Below are 21,011 nucleotides of genomic sequence, written 5' to 3' on the forward strand. Positions count from 1 at the left end.
AACCTGCTTAGCTTATATAAAGATTGTAATTTTCCATTTCTTTAAAAGAATTTTCCCTGTATACAAAAGAGTGGCTGGGAGAGAGAGAACCACACCCTTTCCCCACAAGGATTTCAAATACTGGGGTTTGTTTCCTTGACATTATCTAGTGGTTAAGGTGTAATCACTGAAACTTACATAGTTTCTCAGTTGGTATTTGGGCAACTCTAACTTTCTATATAGAAACTTCCTCATACCTGTATAGAAAAAGCCTTGCCTCTTAAGGGAGGGCAAGGGGAAAGGGTGGCAGAGCCTAGAGCCTCTTGGCACTCCATACCCTACTAAGTGCCTCCCCACCCCCTGCTTCCACAAAAAAAGCAAAGGCAGTGACCAGCTTGGCTGTAGGGCAAGCCCCCTTGCAGCTGGGTTTGTGACTTTCTTGGTCTTAATTTTTTTTTAAGGCTAGCTCTTGAGGTGTTGAATCTGAGCAGTTGGGGTGCGGGGGTCCTTCCTAATGCATTGTTTTCACTCTGCCCTCCACAAATCCCTTGCTAGATATTTGATTTCCATAACAAAGATGAAGGCCCCTCTGGCATGCAGGGCAATGGTGATCCAGGACCATTGGCATAGCAAGGCAGTCCCACACCCCTGAGAAATTGTGACTTTCTTTCAAAAATTTTTTAGATGAGTACCTTTTAGCCATCAGTTCTATCCCCAACAGCACATTAGGGCCCCCTCCTTCGCTCTGTTGCTATAGTTGCTTAGCTGTATGCTTCAGCCAGGTCCTTGGGGTTGGGCACTCCATGCGCCCACCACCTACCCAAATCCACTTGCTCTGTAGTTGAGATTTCTTCATTTCACAGCCATGGTGCCAATTCCTTTGGAATTGATGCGATTGTTTCTGAGTTAGCATTAAGTACTAACAGCATCTGTTATTACAAAATCCATCATATTATACCATTGGGAGTTCTCCTAAGCCCTGCATGCCTTCAGGCATTGCATCCTGAGCAGATTGAGGCTAGCAGGACAGGCAAAAAGGGTCCTTCCCTTTTTGTGACCAGAGCATGACTTGTGTCTGCGAAGTCTAAGTATGTAAGGGTTAATCACTTATTCAACACACCTTGGTGTTTCCCAGTGATCTCACTCCAGACAGCTCTGCAGGGGTGGGCAGAGTGTACCAGCAGCAGTGTGCTTTCAGGACGGCCTTCATTAACACTCTCCTGCTATTTTGGGTCTGTCTAGGAGTGAACAGGATCTAGAGAGGTACAAGTCAGGTGACTAGGTTGGGCTCCAATTAAAGCTCCATTTTACTTTGGAATGCAGGGGCAATAGGAGACAGCAGGATCCTGGGGTTTGCTGTAGAAGTGATGAATGCCTGTTAATTCTCAGTGAACTCCGACTACATAGAAACAGCCCCTACCATTAGCCAGAAGAGGTGTCCACTGCCTCTAAACTTCTGTCTCTGCACTGGAAATGTACACTGGTAGTACATGTTCCGTGTCGATTCTCAGTGTTAGTAATCACTTTCAATGTTAGAAATAGGCAGTGATGGTGATGTTATGTCAGAGTGGTTACTACGGATCATAGCCTTAACTTTTTATGCAAAAGACATAACTCTGTACCCCTACCAGTGAGCATGCATTTTTCAAAAATAAGTACTTCCATGGCAGCATCTTCTCAAAAGAACTTAATCATTCTTCTGATGCAACTCTCCTCCGCCCACATGCCTCTTGTATCCCAGACACCTCTTCCATATTCATATTTAAGCCCGCGTTCCGTTCCCAGTGAGTTGCCCTGGCGTTACCTCCAGTGTCAGAGCTACCACGGTAGGGCTAGAGTGTCTCAGCCTGGGTGGAAGCTTGCAGCGCCATAGCCAACATTGCTTTCGCCAGGTCACTGCCACCATCCCTGCCATTATCCCAAGGTGGGCAAGTTCTAGAAACCCTTAGGGAGCCAGGATAACTAGGCACACCATCTGCACTGGCCATGTAAATAACAGGCACTTGTCTCTGGGGTTCTTGCTTTTGCCGACACCAGGGCTCCAGGCAAGTCCCTTCTAGAGGTTGATGGACAGTGATTCTCAGTCTTCCCCATAGTGGATTGGTAGGAATCAAAATGGGATTTCTATGGTTTTGTTTTCTTGTGGGACTTTTTTATTTTTTTGGTGGGGGTGTTGTATATGAATATGAGGAAACCTTGGCCCTTCTGAGGGCTTGCAGAGTTTTGAGCAATTTTTTAGCCACAAATCTTGGAAGTCTCATCAATCAAGCGGTCTTAACATGTTTTCCCTTAACTCCTTTTGCAGGTGACTAAGTGAAAAAGAGTAGGTTTCTTCATTGTATTCAAAATAGTAAGTAGATTCCCTGGATGTAGACAGTAGTAGTTGACGTATTTCCTCAAAAAGCAACCAGGAAGTCCACTCCAGTATTTGTAGATCAACTTACAAAGGAGAAAATGAATGTGTACTCCATATATTTCTAGTGTGATTACCAAACTTGATGTTATTCAGAAACCACAGTTTGGTGGACAATTTATTTTATTTCCTTCTTTACTTCTCACAGTCATCTTTCCAGTGCCATCACCACCTTCAGAGTCTCAGCTCAGAGGGCTGTTCGTGGTAGTAAAGGGGGTGCAATGCAGACATCCCAGGAACACACGAGAGGACGGCTGTCCTGGGTGCCCCTTCCCCACACTCCCCTCTTTCAGGGCAGCTGAGGCCTCTTCAGTGTTCCTCTTCACGAGTTCCAGACCAAATCCCAGGCCAGCCCTTGTGCCGAAAGCTTTTTTAAGAGGCTTATCAATTCGCTAGGAATGTCTCAGGAAAGATGAGCCATTTCTTTGGGGGAAATATATTTACGGATGGTTGTGTGTGGTTGCATTTGTATGCTTGTGTCTGTGTGCTCATTTGTGTGTATTTCACTTCCATAAAAACTCAGCCCAGGCTACAGGGATCATGTGTTCCTGAATATTCTAGGAAGTAAACAAGTAACAAGTGAGCTTCTCAAATTAGTGTCACAGCAAGTTGGTTCTGGGAATGAGTCCCATTTATCAAGCAGAAGAATAAATAATAAACAGCAGAAAAGATAGAGATAGAAACCAAAAATAGAAGTGTGTGTCCCCCCCCAATGGAAAATAATGTTGATTCATCAATGCCCATTGGATATATTACATGCTCTAATTTATTATATTATTGTTTGTTTCACTCATCTTTGCCCATTGTACTTTTAAAAAGATATTGGGATGTTGATTGCAATTTTTTGAGACTAGATAATGTATAAATCAGTTGTAGAAATCAGTTTTAATTGATGTGTGGATGTGTCTAATCATTGTTAAATGCCTTTTTCTTTTTCTTTTTCTTTTTTTTTTTTTTTTTTACCTGTTGTTTTAGATGTGTAATGTTTCATAAACCCTGGCACTGGTCACAAAGCTCAGCTGTGAAAATGAAACTTGTAGTATTTTTAAACATGAATGTCAATTTCAAGTGTATTTGAAATTATTCCTCCAGGAGAGAAATTTGTAACATCATTAGGAAAAATTCCTCTGCAGAGGAACTAGCCTTCTTTGGAGAAAATGGGAAAATGGGTCTTGATAAGTTATCTCAGAGTAGCCCATTTCCTAGGGCACCATGGAAAACACAAATGTGATCTTTAAGTATACCTCCTCCCCAGTTTGGGGAGGAAAGGACTCAGTTTGCACCCTTTTTGTATGTAAAATAAAATGTCTTACCTTTCTTGGCTAATTTTGTTTGGTTGGTTGATTTGTCTAGTTTTTATCTCCCCTGGCTCACTTGTAACTTAAGAGTCTGGCTACGCCTAACTTTGATAGGATTCAAGCCTCCAGTGAATGAAAATAATGTCTGATACTTTGACAGTCTTCATTCATTTGGGCTAAACATTGCCTTCTCTTCTGGGTCACTTTAAAAATGAATATGCCTGCCCTAGATGGTTTGGCTCAGTGGATAGAGTGTCGGCCTGTGGACTGAAGGGTCCCAGGTTCAATTTCCAGTCAAGAGCACATGTCTGGGGTTTCGGGCTCCATCCCCAGTAGAGGGTGTGCAGGAGGCAGCCGATGGATGTGATATATTGTTTCCCTTTCCCTCTCCCTTCCTCTCTAAAAATCAATTAAAAATCTAAACTATATAAATAATCCTGGCAGAATTTGGACATTCACCATTGACATACTAGTTCCAATATTCCTGTGGTTCTTAGGTGGTGGAACACCAGGAAGTTAGGATCTGCTCTCTGGAACAGCTTTGAATAGAGCTTTATAATTCTGCTCCACTAATGAGGAACATCTATACAGACAGAAGGTATAACTGGGATATGCAATATAAACTCACAAGGGCATATATTGGCCACAAAAACAACTGCCAATCTGGGCATGATTGGTTGCAATTTTTCTGTCGTTTTTTTCTTCGTTTCTTTTCACTATTCAATTACTATGTAAGGATTTGTTTTGTTTTCTTTCCACTGGCAGGCAAGTAAAAACAGAAAAAAAATTTAAGATCTTTATGAGAGAAAAACTTCACATTGAGACTATTATATCCACCAAGCTTATTTTTTTCTTTCAAAGGTGGTGGGAAAGGTGGGGGGAGAAGGCTGTTTTTATGCCATTTTAGCATTTCTCTTCATGTTGAGAAGGCTACTTTGAAAATATAGTTTGATGAACATTTTTCTCAGTGGCTTCGGTAGCAGCGTAAGATCTATGAGTATGGAAAATTAATTCCCACAGAATTAAGGGGAAGGGAGTTTAGAAGGTCATCTTGGTCAGTGCAATGATTTTATCTAGATTGAGGTGGTCTGGATTAAGGTGTGAAGATTAGAAAATAGCAAATGTTTTTGTGTTTATGTGAGATTTGTCTGTTGAAGCTCTGCAGCCAGTGTAAGGAAGGACAAGTTAAACTTATGCCAGCGGCCATGCCGAACCTGAAACTGAGGTCAGCACCTCATAGAGACCCAACTGCAGAGTTTAGCTATGGAAACAGTCATGCCTACCTACAATCTGGGCTGTGAAGACCAGGAATTTTTATAATTAATCTTTGAAAATTAGTTTTAAAGATGTTTAATAATATCATAGGTGCACGTTTTGGAAAGATGTACTTTGGTGTGTAAAATTTATGGTACTGAAGTACGTATGTTGTAGACTGAACACCAAGTGAGTGTGAATACCTGAACTAGGGATGGGAAGGCATCCAACAACCATCCCTGAGGTTTCTGAAGGTTTCTCAAAGAGGGAGACTAAAACTCAGGCCTTGGCTTGTATATTTCCCAACTGGGTGCTAATGTGACACTATCTCAACCATTACTTGTTGAGTACAGCCCTGAAGCAGGTTTGGGGAGCTACAGTATACACAAAATAAGTGCAACATAATCGTTGCTCACAAAATAAATGTAGTTACTTGGGAAAATAGGTAAAGAAAGTTGAGCCCTAGCTGGTTTGGCTCAGTGGACAGAGCATGGGCCTGCAGACTGAAAGGTCCCGGGTTCAATTCCAGTCAAGGGCACATGGTTGCAGGCTCCATCTCCAGTGGGGGGTGTGCAGAAGGCAGCCAATCATTGATTCCCATCATTGATGTTCCTATCTTTCCCTCCCTTCCTCTCTGAAATCTATAAAAATATATTTTTAAGAAAAAAAAGCTGAAAACCACACTAGATCCATGTATTCCTCTCACAGTGATGTTTCTCTCTCTAAAAATCAATTTAAAATCTTTTTAAAAAAGCCCTAGGCCAAAATCGGTTTGGCTCGGTGGATAGAGCGTCGGCCTGCGGACTGAAAGGTCCCGGGTTCGGTTCCTGTCAAGGGCATGTACCTGGGTTGCGGGGCACATCCCCAGTAGGGGGTGTGCAGGAGGCAGCTGATTGATGTTTCTCTCTCATCGATGTTTCTAACTATCTATCTCTCTCCCTTCCTCTCTGTAAAAAATCAATAAAATATATTTAAAAAAGAAAAAAAGCCCTAGTTAGTTTGCTCAGTGGTTAGAGACTCGGCTTTGCAGACTGAAGGACCCCGGGTTCAATTCCGGTCAAGGACACGTACCTCGGTTGCAGGTTCAATCCCCGGCCCCACTCGTGGGCAACCAGTGGTTGTGTGTGTGTCTCATTTTGATGTTTCTCTCTCTCCCGCATGCCCTCCTCTCTTTCTAAAAATCAATGGAAAGAATATCCTCGAATACGGATTAACATAAAAAAGAAAAGAAAACACAGTGTATGTGACAGAGTGCGCACTGACTCATACAGCAACAAGCACAGGAAGATTAGAAGAGAAAAAAGTGAGTAGTAAAGTGACAGGATAAAATCAAAAGTGGGTTTTGAAGCAAGTTTTGCAAGGAGCTGTGGAAGTCATACTCCGGGTACGCGCAAACGTGGAAACTACCACACCCTAACCCAATTTTGCGGTTGACTGGCCCAATACGGACAATTGTGAGCGCATCCGGCCCCTGTCCACTCACTTCCTAACAAAGTATCCACGCCCACCCCGAAGACTTCCACTTCCGCAAAGTCAGAGCGGCCCGGCCGCGTGACATGCCGCTCTGCATGCTGGGTTTTGTAGTTTCTTCAGAAACCCAATCCCCGCGCTCTTTGAGGGGGCAACGCCTTCTGCGGCTCCTTTTCCTGTAGGTGGGCATGAGAGGGCTGGGGAGCCAATGAGGCCGCAGTAACGTGGCAGCCACCCACGAGCCCGCGTCTTCGCCCGCCCCACCGGGAGCCGGGCCCCGCCCCCAGGGGGAGCTACTACCAGGCGCCGATCCGGAGGGGGGAAATGAAGCCCTCCTCCTCCTAGGAGGCCTGCAGAGGCCCCGGCCTCCCCCGCGGCCGCGCTCGGTGGAGGCGCCGGGGCCCACGCCGCCCGATCCCTCACCTGCTTCCGGCCCTCGGCTGCCCGGCCGTGCTCCCTTCTCCCCGTGGATGCTACGCCTCTCGGAGCGGAACATGAAGCTTCTCTTCGTCGCCGCCCTGATCGTGGGCTCCGTCGTCTTCCTTCTGTTGCCGGGACCTTCCACGGCCGATGAGAAGAAGAAGGGGCCCAAAGTCACCGTCAAGGTCCGGCTTCCCTTACCAAGCCCTGCCCGGCGGGGCCCGCCCTCCGCCGCCTGGGGTCGGCCTGGGCATCCTGGGCTCAGGCTCAGCGCCTGGTCCCCCGGCTGTGGCCTGGTGACGCCTGGATGGTCCTCCCGCATTCAGACCAGAGACAGACCCGACCCTCCCCCACCCCCTGGCCTGACCCAGGCGTTGGCCCGGGGGTGCCGAGCTGGGGCCGCACCCGCAGCCCCTGAGAAGTCCATTTGCAAATACCCCGCGGTGCTGGCGAAGTGGTGAGAGATCACGGCTGTCAAATCGTGAATCCTTTCTCTGTTTAGGTCAAATTTTAACCAATTACAAAGCACAGCAGTATAGTTTAAACTCGCGTGTTGCTTTTTTTTTTTTTTTTTATCGCTGTTGTTTTGTATTTTGTTTTCTGATGTTACTAGAGCCTGGGAAGATTGTTACCTGTAGTCTAAGGAAAGTGTAAACGAGTTTCCTGGGAAATGCGCCTGGAATTTTCATTAGATTCTCATGGGGTTTTGTCACCACCAAAAGCAGATGCAGAAACACTGCTTTAAAACAAAGCTGTTTTCTCTGCCATCCCCAGGGTAGCTTCTCGGGCCCTTCCTTCCCTAACAAGGCCCCTTTAAACAGGCTAAATGCAAAAGGCTCTTTCCCCCAGGTGTACTTCGACCTGCGGATTGGCGATGAAGACATCGGCCGGGTGGTCATAGGTCTCTTTGGAAAGACTGTTCCAAAAACAGTGGATAATTTCGTGGCCTTAGCTACGGGAGAGGTAAGTGGCTACAGCAGAGGGAGTCAGGTTCAGACCGACTGAAGTTGGCAAGTAATGCTGGCAGCAAACAGCGCAGAGCGTGGCTCTCAGTACCAACTAACTGTTGCCGTGTTGGCAAGGGGAGCCCAGTATTATGTCTTGAGTTTTTAAAAATGAGTCCAGAAATCTGGGTTTTTGTTTTTAAAATTTATTTTATTTTTCAGTACATTTTTATTGATTTCAGAGAGGAGAGGGAGAGAGAGAAACATCAATGATGAGAGAGCATCGTTGTTCGCCTGCCTCCTACATGCCCCCTACTGGGCATCAAGTCCACAACCCAGGCATGTGCCCTGATTGGGAATCCAACTGTGATCTCCTGGTTTGCAGGTCGATGCTCAAACTCAGAGCCACACCCGCTGGGCATGGGTTTTTCTTTTTGAGAAAATTTCTCAGTCATTGCAATAACCAAAGAAGGGGTGTCTGTGGAAACTATAGTTTGTGGCCGCAGCACCAAGCTTTCTCTTAAGAGTAGGGGCCCAGAGTTTCCCAGGTTTTAAGAAAACCAGAGTGCCCCATTTAAGAAAGTTTATATTCCAACTTTTCATTGGGTCAGCAGGTAACCTTTTCTGGGGGTCCGTTTTCTTGCATCTGTTCTTATAATTAGGAAAAAACAAGAAGGAGATGGCAGAGGCATTGTGTGAAGCAGAACTACATGAAGCCTGGGAAAGGTGTGAGGCGGAAGAGTGCAGGCTGGCCCCTCCTGGCTCTGTGTGCTCCGAGCCTGCGTGTGGTCACTGCTGGCTCCGCAGCACATTGAACCATGACTGGCCAGCAGTGATGTCTCTTCTATGAGCAGGAGTCATTGTGGGCTGGGTTCCTGCAGGGTCTGTTTCATGTCTGCCTGGTGCCTCGTGCCACCTCCTCACCTTCTCATCCCTTTTCCTAGAAAGGATTTGGCTACAAAGACAGCAAATTCCATCGTGTGATCAAGGACTTCATGATCCAGGGCGGAGACTTCACTCGGGGAGACGGCACTGGAGGTAACCCGGGTCCAGTGGGCAGAGGGCTGGGGTCCCTTCCTTCCCCAGCTCCGGAGGCAGGCCTGTCACCTGCATGGAGACCAGCTGTACCGGGCACCCAGTACAAAGAAGAGGGAGTAATGGGGGGTCAGGTGGACATAAGAGGTAGACTTGCTGGTCTAGGCCTACAGCCTTGGTGACTTCTCGCAGGACCTTGTGGTGGGAGGGGAGAAAAGTCAAACACAGGAGTGGGTGATTCCAGGTCAGGCATGCAAAGCCAGTGTGGGCAACCTCCGGAGCCCCAGCGAGGGTGGGCAGAGCTGCTTTTCTTGGCAGTCTCCTACCAGAGACCATTTGGCAAGAGCTGACTGGGTCTCTTCTCTGTGTTGCTTGTGAACAGGACAGACAGACACCCTGGACTAACCCACAGGTCTCACCATTCTTGGGTGAATAGCCTGCTCCTCCCTCAGGCTGCATCTGCAGCTCACCCCATCAATGAGTGTCTATTGGGCCAGGCTCTGGTGGGTGCTGAGGACACAAAAATCAGCGTGGCAGCAATTCCCTTTCACTTCCAATACCTGAACACTCATAAACTGGCCCTAACCCAGCCGTTAGGACTCAGGCTCTGTCCTCAAGTTATCATCTCAGTGGAAATAATTAGGAGAAAGCCGGGCAGGCAAGCCATGCAGACAGACAAGATGTAAGTCATAGCCGGCAGCAGGTAGCAGTGGAGATGGCCAGGCAGACACAGTCCAAAGTGATGTGTTCCCGGAGGCAGATACAGGGGTGTGGCCCGGTGTCTGCCACCTTCTTGCTTTCGACCTTGCAAGTGAGTTGTCTGAGCTTTAGTTTCCTCTTGTGTAAAGTGAGAGTGGTCAGAGTTATGGTGCTGTGAGGGTTGGGTGGGATCTTGAGTGTAAGTTCCCAGTACGTGGTAGGTAACGTCAGCCATTGCCGGAGTGCTGACAGGTGCCGAGGCCTGCATGGAGGGAGTCACTGGGGGCCAAGGTTATCGGGAAATGGCCTTGTGAATGTGAGGAAAGATTTGAGCAGGGTCCTGGCTGGGCAGAGAAGAGGCACGATTAAGTTGTGGGCCCCGCTGTGTTTGGCAGCAGGAACTTTGCCAAAGGTGGGGTCGGGAATGAAGTAGAGCACAGAGCTTTGTCCTACCGGGAGGCTCCGCTGAAAACCTGAGTGGGGGGGGGGGGGGGGGGGAATGGTCTCAACGGAGTTTGAGGGAAAGTAGTATGGCAGCAGGACTCAGGCTGGTCAGGGGGCCGGTGTCGCGGTGCCTGTGGGGCGATGTGGGCTGGAACCCAGGCAGGATGGCCTCATGGGCAAGGGCAGAGATTCCAGGACCAGACCCTCTTTGGTTCGAGTTGCAGCTCTGCCGCTTCCTAGCTTGGGTACCTTTAACCTCTCTGTACCTCAATCTCTTCACCTTTGCAATATGGTTATTGGATCCTGCCTCACAGGAGGAGGTTTTTGTGTATAAAGTGCTTGCCACGGCTCTCTGGCATGGTTACTTACCACTCTAAGGAGTCGCCGTTTTTGCCACCGGAGCAGCAGGAATAGTAAAGAATGTACAAATGATGGGGAGGGGGGGCAGGGACAACAACAGTAAGCAGAGGAAAGGTTGGCAAATAAATTAACTGGTGTCCAGAGGGAGAGATTACTAAGTATGTTGAGGTTAACACGCAGAACTGTCCCTTTAAGTTTGGAACTCCGCGTATCTTGGGAAAGTGCTTGGAGCGGGGGGTGTGGATTTGTGGATTGTCTGGATAGCAGCAGCAATTGCAATCCTGATTTACAGAGGATTCTCACATGGGGAGGCTTTAGCTGGCAGCCCAGCCAGGAGTCATTGCACAGCAGTGGGAGAGACCAGTTCATGTGGGTGTGGGACTGAGAAGCGGGGCACAGGCTGGGACATGCCCACCCCCACCCGCCAGTCTAGTTCTTGGTTTTCAGTCTTTTCCAACCTGTTCCCCAAGCATGTCAAACGTGGGGCCCGTCGACGGCGAACTTACCGTGCTTGTATCACACAATCAGAAGCATCTCCCTGATTAGCATCAGTCTAGGAAATTTCCCCACCTGGTTCCATACTGTGGAACCACAGGGTGAAAATAGTTGTATTAAAGAGGAAAAAAAGGTTTTGAAAAGTATTGAGTAAAACAAAATGAAAATTACTTTATTGCTGGGTTTCTTGGGGCCTCTGGTTCACTAGTTCACAGTGTGAATCTCTAGGAGATGGAAGAAGAGGTAGTATTTCCCTTATATCTTAGGATCTCTGAAACTGTCTCCTGGCCCCTTATGGACACTTACATATATTCATTGCCACCTTTTATTTTCTGTTCATTCGATAAGAGGCTCTAGATGGTGATAGCGAACCTTTTGAGCTCGGCGTGTCAGCATTTTGAAAAACCCTAACTTAACTCTGGTGCCGTGTCACATATAGAAATTTTTTGATATTTGCAACCATAGTAAAACAAAGACTTATATTTTTGATATTTATTTTATATATTTAAGTGCCATTTAACAAAGAAAAATCAACCAATAAAATGAGTTCGCGTGTCACCTCTGACACGTGTGTCATAGGTTCGCCATCACTGCTCTAGACCAAGCATGTCAAACTCGCGTGTGGCCCACAACGGATATTTTTGCAGCCCAGCCAGTATAATGGTGTGAGCAGTTATTTACAATTCTGAAATTTCAGTCTCCTGTCAGATACAGAATTACCTTGGGTCAGTTTTGAAAGTAATCACTGTGAACAAGATTTCCCCCAAAGTAGGAGAGATAGTAGCAGAGAAGAGATGCCAAGTGTCAGGAAGAAAACATTAAATTTATCATTGCTCGTTTTTTTTTCCTACTATACTTTTCAAAATAAACCCATGTTTCTATGAAAAATGAAATTTTTGGTTTCTTGTGGCCCACATAAACTTAAGCCTTATTTGACCCCTGTTAGCCTTTGAGTTTGACATGCTTGCTCTAGACCAGTGATTGGCAAACCCATTAGTCAACAGAGCCAAATATCAACAGTACAACGATTGAAATTTCTTTTGAGAGCCAAATTTTTTAAACTATATAGGTAGGTACATTGTTATTAACTTAATTAGGGTACTCCTAAGGCTTAGGAAGAGCCACACTCAAGGGGCCAAAGAGCCGCATGTGGCTCGCGAGCTGCAGTTTGCCGACAACTGCTCTAGACTTTCCAGAATCCAAATGGCAGCTGCTTCCGAGTCTTTTGTGCTCTCTGGAAGAAACGCTAGTCAGCCACGACATTCCTCTTCTGAGGGTTCTTACCTCTCCTGCCACCGTATCCTGCAGTCTCTCTCCACGCAGATCCTGCCATGCAGGCCTGGGGCCATCGCCAAGGCTCGTTGTTAACATGTGCCTTATTTAAAAGCCATCAACTACATTCTCAGAGTAATCATCCATGTGAGCTATTCCTGAGTCAGCCTGGCCACTTGGTCGGTCAGCATGGTTTAGCTCCGAAGGCCGGAGGGTAGGAAGAAGACAGCTCTTAGTACCCCTGTACTCCACTTGAGCCTGGCCTGACACTGGACAGGCTGAGGCCCCAAAGATCTGCCGAGTTTGTGCCAACCCAGGTTCCCTGACCTGCTGTCTTTCTTCCCAGGTAAGAGCATCTACGGTGAACGCTTCCCTGATGAGAACTTCAAGCTGAAACACTATGGGCCCGGCTGGGTGAGCATGGCCAATGCTGGCAAAGACACCAATGGCTCCCAGTTCTTTATCACAACAGTCAAGACAGCCTGGCTGGATGGCAAGCATGTGGTGTTTGGCAAAGTTCTAGAGGGCATGGTGAGTTTTGGAGATGGGGGCTAAATGTGGGCAACCCTCACCAGGAATAGGAACAGGTCCTAATAGGGCAGGGCAACCTGTATTTTATCCCTTTCCCACAGGGGAACCCACAGATTCAGACGAGTGTTCGTGTCTGTAAACCTGGGGGGATTTAAGACTAGCCTGCCTCTCTGTGCTCCCAAGTCCTGAATCCTTCTAGGCCCCAGGCAGAGGCCAGCCAGGCCTTGTTGGGGTTGTACCACTGCAGGGACCTCCCCATACCATTGCTGAGAGTGGGATGTGGCGGCACTACCCAAAGGTGTACAGGGTCCTCGGTACCCACTCCCCAGCCACCTCCTCACCCTCCGCTCAACCTGGGTCTTGCTTCAGAGGATCAAATTGCTGCATCCTCTTGTCAGAACTAGGCTCTCCCCGTCCTGGGCTGACACCTGGCCAGGATTCCAGGATGTTGGTGCCTTGAGGTTTGTAGTCTGTTCGTCACACGAGAGACTCAGTCCTCCCTGGCCATGCACTGGGGCCTGTCTCCCTTGAGTGGCAGATCTCCTGACCCCCTGCCCCTGCCCTTTCTCCCCAGGAAGTAGTACGGAAGGTGGAGAGCACCAAAACGGATGGTCGGGACAAGCCCCTGAAGGATGTGATCATTGCAGACTGTGGCAAGATCGAGGTGGAAAAGCCCTTTGCCATTGCCAAGGAGTAGGGCCCCAGGGACAGCTTCCTCTTGAGCGACTGTGTTTGGGCCTGTTGCCCTCTCTGGGGGGCGAAGACAGCCCCCCACAGGGCTCTGCTGCACCAGCCCTAGTGCGGATGTCTGACAGAGCGGCCCCCCCCTCACATTCCACAGGCCCAGTTTTGTAACAAACTTCTACCATCACTGACCAATTAAAAAAATAAGGTGGGTTTTTTATAACCTGTGTGTGGGCTTGGTTCTTGGGCCCGCAGCATCTCCGTTCAAGTCTACGGCCCAGCCTGGGACTCTGAGGCAGTGGCTGCTTGTCCCCTCCTTGGGCTCCAGAATGAACCATTTCCCCAGATGCTACAACAAACTGTTGAGCTTTTGCTTCTTGCTTCTAAACTGCCAGCTACCTCTGTGTCCCCACCTCCCTCCCCCCATGAAGGTGAAGAAATACACCTGTACCTTTTCATAGGCTACCTCCTCAGCTGACTTCTCCCTTTATCCTCATCCTCTGTTGTCCCTACCCAGAGTGCAGGTCTATCACCCCAGCCACTGGTGCAGTTGGGTTCTGGGCCTGGGGTGGGTAGGTCCTGGGTCCAAGCCAAGGGGGACCCCACCCCTGTCTCCTATAGGGCTCAAGGACAGAGGCACGTAACTGTCCTGGCAGGTGGTCCAAAGGCCTCTGGGTTGGTCAAGGCATTGGTGGCAAAGGTGCAGGGTGACAGGGAAGCTCTGGCTGGGTGTCAGCTGTGCTGGTGCTGAAGCTGTAGAAGCCCTGGAGCACGCCATTCACCACCACGTTGGGCAGAGGCTCTGGGAAAACAGGAGGAAGGGGAACAGGGGGTGTGGGACGGCCATGGCCTCAGGCCTGCAGCTCCCTGAGCCCGTGACAAGGCAGCAGTTAACAGCTGGTCACCTGAAATGAGACCTGGGCATCCCCAGTTCACATTCTGTTCACATAAGCCAGGCTGATGGGGATGCAGACCAGGGGAGCCATGTCTGCTGCACCATGTCTGCTTGGGGGGGGGGGGGGGGCGCACAGGGCGCAGCAGGGCAGGCGTGGTCCGCAAGGGGTCCTGGGAGCTGAGAAATGACAAGCTCACCCCCACTCCCACCCTGATTCCTGCGCCCTCAATCTGGGTTATAGGTCAGAGGCACCCCCTCACCTGGGGATGAGATACAAATGTAGGGGTCCACGCAGAAGCTGATGACCGGCCTGTGGTACAGCTGCGAGCTAGGAAGAGAAAGGGTCTTAAGCGTGGAGAGTGAGGTGGGGCAAAATCTCCTATCAGGTGAAGACTGGGAATTGAGATAACTAACAATCCACAAGGAAAAAGGTGAGTGGGCAGTGGTGTCAGGAGCGCCCACAGGAAAACCTGGGCCAGCAGGACAGGCAAGGCAAGCCCGGGGCCACAGACCAGCCTCACGGCCATGGCCGCCAGGGGGCAGCGGGTGCAGAAAGAGTCTTTAACTTGCCTGCTGTCCTAGGCAGGAACTCCCCCAGGGCTCTGAAAAGAGAGTGAACTGCCTGGGGAGCTCAGGGGAGCATGAGGAAGGGGTGGAGCAAAGCAACGGAAGGCCAGAGCTGCACCTCCCAGGGGGCCACTGCTTCTATTTGTAACAAGCCCAGTTCCGGTGGGTAACCAAGGCTGTACAGAAAATGGCCCCTTGTCCTGGCCGGTTTGGCTCCGTGGATAGAGTGTCCGCCTGCGGACTGATCAGTCGCAGCTTCAGTTACAGTCAAGGCAAGAAAACGGCCCCCTGCCAGGGTCAAGAGAGCTGACAGATGAAGGTGGTCATGTCTCACCCCTGGCAGATGTGAGAGAGAACAGGCCCCGGCCCCGGAAGGCTTCCCCTGCTTGCTGCAGAGCCCCCCCCCCCCCTCAAACACACTGGGGCCTCTCATGCCAACAGGCCCCTGGAGGCCTCACTCACCCCCAGCTGCTGGCCTTGGGGTCTGTGGGGAAGTGCCGAAGACTCAGGAACTCCAGCAGCTCCTTGGGCACATCCCGGTTCAGGTACAAGATGCCCTGGAGAGGAGCACACGGGACACCCGTCAGACACAGCCCAGTGCAAACTGACGGCACAGGAGTCCTGCCAAAATGATCCCAAAGTTCAAGACAGCTCGGGCCCTTCCCAACACGCCCTGGGTGACTCCACAGGTCTGTGCCCACGAGCCTCCCTGGCCTGGAATCGCATCCCTGTGCGGGGAGGAGGGAAAGGCCCACATCCTCCTCAGGAGGGCAGTGCAGGACCTCCCCCGGGAGGGGAAAGGAACTAGCAGCAGGTGACGCCAGTTCAATGAAAGTCCAAATTCAACTGAATTCAATTAATTTTCATTCTGAAATTAGTGCTCAAGAAATTGAGGTTTGGGATAGAAAAAATCATGCCCAAGACGTGCGTTCCCCCGCACCCCATGCCCTCACACGTCTCGGGGTCACACCTCTAGTCCAGCAGGCTGGGGGCAACAGTGAGACCCATGCCCACCTGGATATAGGCCTCCAAGCCCTGCCGCCGCTGCTCCAATCCTCTGGTCCTCCAGTGGGGCAGGCGTTTCGAGGGGAATTCGGGCACCTTGTACAGTTTCTTCATCTGCGGTGCGATCAGAGTCCCCACTGAGCCCTTAAGCTCACTTCTCCCTAGCAAAAGCCCCCCCCCCCCAGCTTCCCACCCCCTCCGTATCCCCAAAACTTCAGGCTCTGCCCTAGGATGGACACGGGTGAATGTGATTGGGGCAGGGGCGAGAGAGGACCCACAGCCGCGGACGCCCGAGGGTGGGCGCAGGGGCAGGACAGTCCCGGCTGAGACCTGCCCCTCTGGTCGGTCCGCAGCCCGCGGGGAGGCCAGCGCCCAGGACCTGAGCCCTCGGGGACCGGGGTGGTAACAACGGCGGCAGAGGCGGGGACCGCAGCTCGGACGCCCGCCTCCCTGGCTGGGCAGGAGCCCACAGGGGTCTGTGGGTCGGCGGCGCCGCCTCACCCGCTTGTGCAGCGCGTGGAACTCGCTGTAGCGCCTCGGCACGGTGTGTCTGCGCCCGCGGTACCGCACTTCCACTCGGAACACCTGCGGGGCGGGAGCGAGCAGGCGGGGGCGTGAGGCCCCGCGCCGGACGGCCGCCCACCCTCCGCGCCTAAAGGCACAAAGCGGCCTTGGAGAGCCGCCGCTCCCCGGGGACCCCCCCCACGTTCCCCACACTCTCGGGGGAAGGGGCGAGGACCTGCCCTCCGCTCCTCGTGAGTCCGGACCGCCGTCCGCAGGGCTGGCAAATCCAAGCGCCCCGTGGCCGTCGGCCGCTCTAGGACCTCGCAGTCCGGGGCGCGGGGTCCCCATTGCGCGCGGCATCCCCATTGCGCTCGGCACCGGCGGGTCCCCGCGCTCCTTCCAGTCCATTGCTCCCACTCACCATGTGGCTTTTCTCTGGGCTCTGCCTGGGCGCCTCGGCCTCAGGGCCCACGGACGGAATGTGAACTTCCAGCATCCGCGCCCCAGCCTCTCTCCGCCCTGCTCGCGCGGAGCTCGGAGCCGGAGTTTTGCGGGCGCAGCAGAGACCCCAGCGGGGCCGGCCCCGCCCTTCGGCCCTCGGCCCGCCCCACGTGGCCCCGCCCCGGGCGTATCCTCGCTCCGCCGGGTCTTGCGAGGGACTGATTAGGAGACGAGCAGCGTGGCGGGAGCAGAGAACCGCCCCCAGAGCCCTGCGGTGAGCCAACATTTCACCTGGTCTTTGTTGAACACCTTACTAAAGACTAGAACCTGGGGGCACTGGGCACGGAGGGAGCCGGGCGCCTACCTTGGGGGCCAACAGGGACATTCCTTGTGTTCCTCACACCCATCTCAGGCTGCCCCCAACCCCTTCCCCCCACCTTCAACTTGGCCCCTGTGAGAGTGGTCGCGCCTGGGCAAGGCTTGGACCCCATCTGGATTGTTTTGTTTTGTTTTTTAAGTGGATTGATTTTTAGAGAGAAAGAGACATCGATTTGTTGTTCCACTGATTTATGCATTCATGGGTTGCTTCTTGAATGCGCCCTGAGAAGAGCTCTCACCTGCCACCTCTGGAGGATGCTATGGGACAAAACCCCCATCTGGTTTTGATGGGCCCCTCCCCCAGCATCCACAAGCCCCTTCATTCATTAGTGGTTTTGAGTTTGTTTGTTTTTATGTTTTAATTCCATTCATTTTGCTTCAGGCCCAGTTTGCCAGGAAGAGGCAGTTTAAGGTCTTAGACTCTGCTTTGGGGGTCAGCTTGGATTTCCCAAAATGTGTAGCCCTGTGCTCATCTGCAAAATTAGGATAATATGCCTCTCCTGGGATAGTGTATGAAAACTGAGTGATATGATCCCTGTGAAGCCATCAGCAGAGTAAGTGTTGAAAAAACGGCAGCCTGTGGGCTTGTCCTGGAGGCATATTTGGTGGTTGGAGTACAGGGCAGTAGGTGGGGAAGAGGGACTCTGGAAAGATGGGTGGCCTAGGCTGCTGTTCCCACTGCTCTGGGCAGGGTCTTCCTGGGTATGTGGCAGGACCTAATCCATAACTCTCTCACCCCCTGTGATACAAGGATCTCTGCTCCTATCTCTAGCGCCCCCCCCCGCCCCCCCCCGCCGCCCACCCACAAGGGAGCTGTTCCATTCAGCAGAGTCCACTCCACTGACGCCCCATACAAAGGCCTGGGTGGGTGGTGGAGGCAGGGATGGCCCCTCCTGAGAGAGTTCATACCTAGCAGGAGGCCTGTGGTGGGAAGGAGGAAGCAGCACGCCTATCTTAGGGAGCGAGGTTGGGGAGCCACTGGCTCACTCCATCCCCCGCTAGTACAGAGGTGCTTCTGAGCTGGAGCAGAAACTCTCCATTCCCAGCTCTGCCCCCACAGAGGCCCCAAAATGGGAAAAGCAAGCCTCCCCAATACTATGTGCCACACTTTCTTCCCCCAGATTCCGTCCTCACAAGGGCCCTAGAATCAGGAAGCTGAAACTCCCAGGGAGGGAAACAGCCCCATAGGAGGAGAAGTGCTGGGTTTCATTTCCCCCCTTACACTCCAGGGCCCCGTCATTCAGGTGTTACCAGGAGACCAGGAGACCTTAGTTCTTGTTTTCTTTTTAAAAAAAAATATATTTTATTGATTTTTTACAGAGAGGAAGGGAGAGGGATAGAGTTAGAAACATCTATGAGAGAGAAACATCGATCAGCTGCCTCCTGCACACCTCCTACTAGAGATGTGCCCGCAGCCCTTGGCCGGAATCGAACCTGGGACCTTTCAGTCCGCAGGCCGACGCTCTATCCACTGAGCCACACCGGTTAGGGCAGTTCTTGTTTTCTTGAAGGAAAGATTTCAATCAATAGACAACATGTAGAAAAGCAAACAAGAATGTATTGACCACAGCAAAAATGTACTTAGGACAGTAAAACAAGGAAGGACCTAGAGGAAGCAACAGGAGAGCCTGGGCCGGGTGCTGCGGCTCACTGGGAAGGCAGAGAAAAGGGGGCCTTGGAGACAGGGTCAGGGGCTTAGCTCAGGACGAGCTGCCGGCTGCCCATTGTTCCCTTGGTTACAAGTCTCATGGGGTCCCTTAGAGGTTAGGGGACACATGCCTGTGGGGGAAGGGGCAGGAGTGTGCTCCCTGCAGGGAACCTTCATTTGCAGGGGTTTTAAAGGCTGGGCACTTAGGGGAGGTCTTAGGGGAGAATCAATAGAACATCCATCAGCTTTATGCTGATGTACCAAAATGAGATTTATTCTTTTAATTTGTCTGTCCTTGGGTGTGGTTGGCAAATGGCACTAATTGGATTTCTGTTATCTGTCTCCCTGAGTAGAGTGATTTAAGCTATTTACCCTCTGGTTGGACTGAAGTGCAAACCATTTACTCTTAAGTATCCTTGGTTTAGGGAAGATAGGATTTACTAAGTGGCTGCAAGCTATTTAATTGTCTTAGTTCCCCTATTCCCTATTCTGCTTGTCCTGAAATTTTCTTAGCTTCTTGCTATTCTGTAACACAGGGACCCTGTTCTGCTTGTCCTACTGTCAGAAGTCTTCTCCTGGGACCCCCAGACCTCTAAACTTCTTGGTCATCCATCCTAATGAGTTTGCCCCTTTATCTCTATTTCTAACCCCTAGAAAACTGCTAGTCTCCAAATGGATCCCCATTTTCCCATGCCTCCCTTCATACTTAGTCCATTTTCTACCTAGCAGCACAAACTATCATCAGGGCATCGCTTCAAACCTTCCAAAGGCTTCCCACTACTCTTAGAACAAAACCCACTCTCCCCACTACAATCTGCAGAGCTCTAATGACCCAGCTCAGCCTCTGTCTCTCCTTTCATCTCCTCTCCATGCAGTGACCATCTTCCAGTTCTTTAAACCTAATAAGCTCTTCCCTGCCTCAGGGCCATTGCACTTGCTGATTCATTTCCCTGGAGCACTTACCCTGACTCATCACCTGATGGGTTTAGCTTAAACTTCCAATATTTAGCCTAAAACTCACCTCTCAAAGAGGCCTTCCTCTCTGATCACCTTATCATGCCATCCTGTCTATGCACTTATTCCAAAATGTAGCTACTGTTTATTGTATGTCTCCCTGGTTTCCCAGACTCTGAGCACCATCAGGCCAGGGACCTGGTTGGTCTTGTGAGATTTTGCTGCCATGGTGCCAAGGATGTAGTAGACACTCAAAAACTAATTGTTGACTGAAAGACTATATGAATGAATAGAGGAGAGGGGTGTTCGGGAAAGGCTAGGGAGAGGACGGAAGGCCTGGGAGAGAGGCAGGAGGGAGCAGGGTTGCCAGGGGGTTCTTAGAGGAAGGGCAGCATGGGGATAACAACGGGAATGTTCTTCATGCCTTTAGAGTTAGATCTCTCTCTCTCTCTCTCTCTCTCTCTCCCTCCCTCCCTCCCCGCCCCCCTCTAGATTGTTGTCCACCTTGGTATTTGCTTAATTTCCTGAGAAGCCTCAAATCCCTGGATTTTTATCACTAGTTACAATTAAAATTTATGTCATTGTTTTTCCATCACCATTTATACACAGAGAGACTTGATATGACTCATTTGTAAAATTGCACAGCATTCCATGGCGCTGAAGCGAAGATGCATGGAGAAAACCCAGACCCATTTAAGATGTCTTTGGGGAGACAGAACAAGTTATGGAAAATAGTTTCCTGAAAGGAGATGATGGAAACCCCAAAGCAGTTACTACGTTCAGAGGAGAGTTTACTTTCTGTGCGCTTGAAGCACTGGCCAGCTCAGTGTGCCAGGCTCTGTATGATGGGTGTGGAGCCCTTCAAAGTGACTTCCATTTTTAGAAAGAGTTGTCTAACTGGACAAATCCTTGTCTTTGCTCTGTCACTCTCTAACATATGAATTTCCTGTCCACATTTCTGGGGGAAAGTTGGTTAAAAATACTGGTTGGTCGCATTTTCTTGGCCGGGGTGTTTCCAGATCAGATTGTAGAGCAGTGGTTCTCCAACTTCAGCAGCAGCGGCGGCCACGAGGCCTGGCAGGTCTCAGAGGGCCCTGACCTGCTCTCCGAGTGCCTGGGCCTGGCATGGAGCCTCACAAGTGCCCGGCGATGCTGACTTGGGGCCCACATTGTAGACACTGGCCTCTTTTTTTTTTTTTTTTTTAAATATATTTTATTGATTTTTTACAGAGAGGAAGGGAGAGAGATCAAGAGTTAGAAACATCGATCAGCTGCCTCCTGCACATCTCCCACTGGGGATGTGCCCACAACCCAGGTACAT

At 50.5% G+C, this 21,011-nt stretch overlaps 2 protein-coding genes across 3 annotated transcripts; one reads left to right on the forward strand and one right to left on the reverse strand.

Moving 5' to 3' along the window:
* The first annotated feature begins 6,148 nt into the window (after nucleotides 1-6,148).
* PPIB (peptidylprolyl isomerase B) lies at nucleotides 6,149-13,521 on the forward strand. Its single transcript, XM_081093804.1, has 5 exons — nucleotides 6,149-7,019; nucleotides 7,684-7,797; nucleotides 8,723-8,816; nucleotides 12,430-12,614; nucleotides 13,189-13,521. The coding sequence occupies exons 1-5, from the start codon at nucleotides 6,885-6,887 to the stop codon at nucleotides 13,309-13,311; spliced, it is 651 nt and encodes a 216-aa protein (XP_080949930.1). The 5' UTR covers nucleotides 6,149-6,884; the 3' UTR covers nucleotides 13,312-13,521.
* Nucleotides 13,522-13,978: 457 nt separating this feature from the next.
* Nucleotides 13,979-16,765, reverse strand: SNX22 (sorting nexin 22; the record flags this gene model as incomplete). Of its 2 annotated transcripts, XM_081111385.1 has the most annotated exons (6): nucleotides 13,979-14,100; nucleotides 14,454-14,521; nucleotides 15,223-15,317; nucleotides 15,775-15,879; nucleotides 16,267-16,350; nucleotides 16,691-16,765. In XM_081111385.1, the coding sequence occupies 6 exons, from the start codon at nucleotides 16,763-16,765 to the stop codon at nucleotides 13,979-13,981; spliced, it is 549 nt and encodes a 182-aa protein (XP_080967511.1). The 2 variants fall into 2 exon arrangements, with proteins under 2 accessions (XP_080967511.1, XP_080967512.1); XM_081111386.1 differs by lacking the exon at nucleotides 15,775-15,879.
* Between the last annotated feature and the right edge of the window lie 4,246 nt (nucleotides 16,766-21,011).

Source organism: Myotis nattereri (genome assembly GCF_964212035.1).
Source record: "Myotis nattereri genome assembly, chromosome: 1".
Taxonomy (NCBI): Eukaryota; Metazoa; Chordata; class Mammalia; order Chiroptera; family Vespertilionidae; genus Myotis; species Myotis nattereri.

Bases quoted from the DNA above. Each gene is read 5' to 3' on its own strand.
- PPIB (XM_081093804.1), top strand. From the start codon at position 6,885: ATGCTACGCCTCTCGGAGCGGAACATGAAGCTTCTCTTCGTCGCCGCC. The intron at 8,817-12,429 runs GTAACCCGGGTC...CTTTCTTCCCAG, and splicing joins TCGGGGAGACGGCACTGGAG to GTAAGAGCATCTACGGTGAA. The intron at 12,615-13,188 runs GTGAGTTTTGGA...CTTTCTCCCCAG, and splicing joins GCAAAGTTCTAGAGGGCATG to GAAGTAGTACGGAAGGTGGA.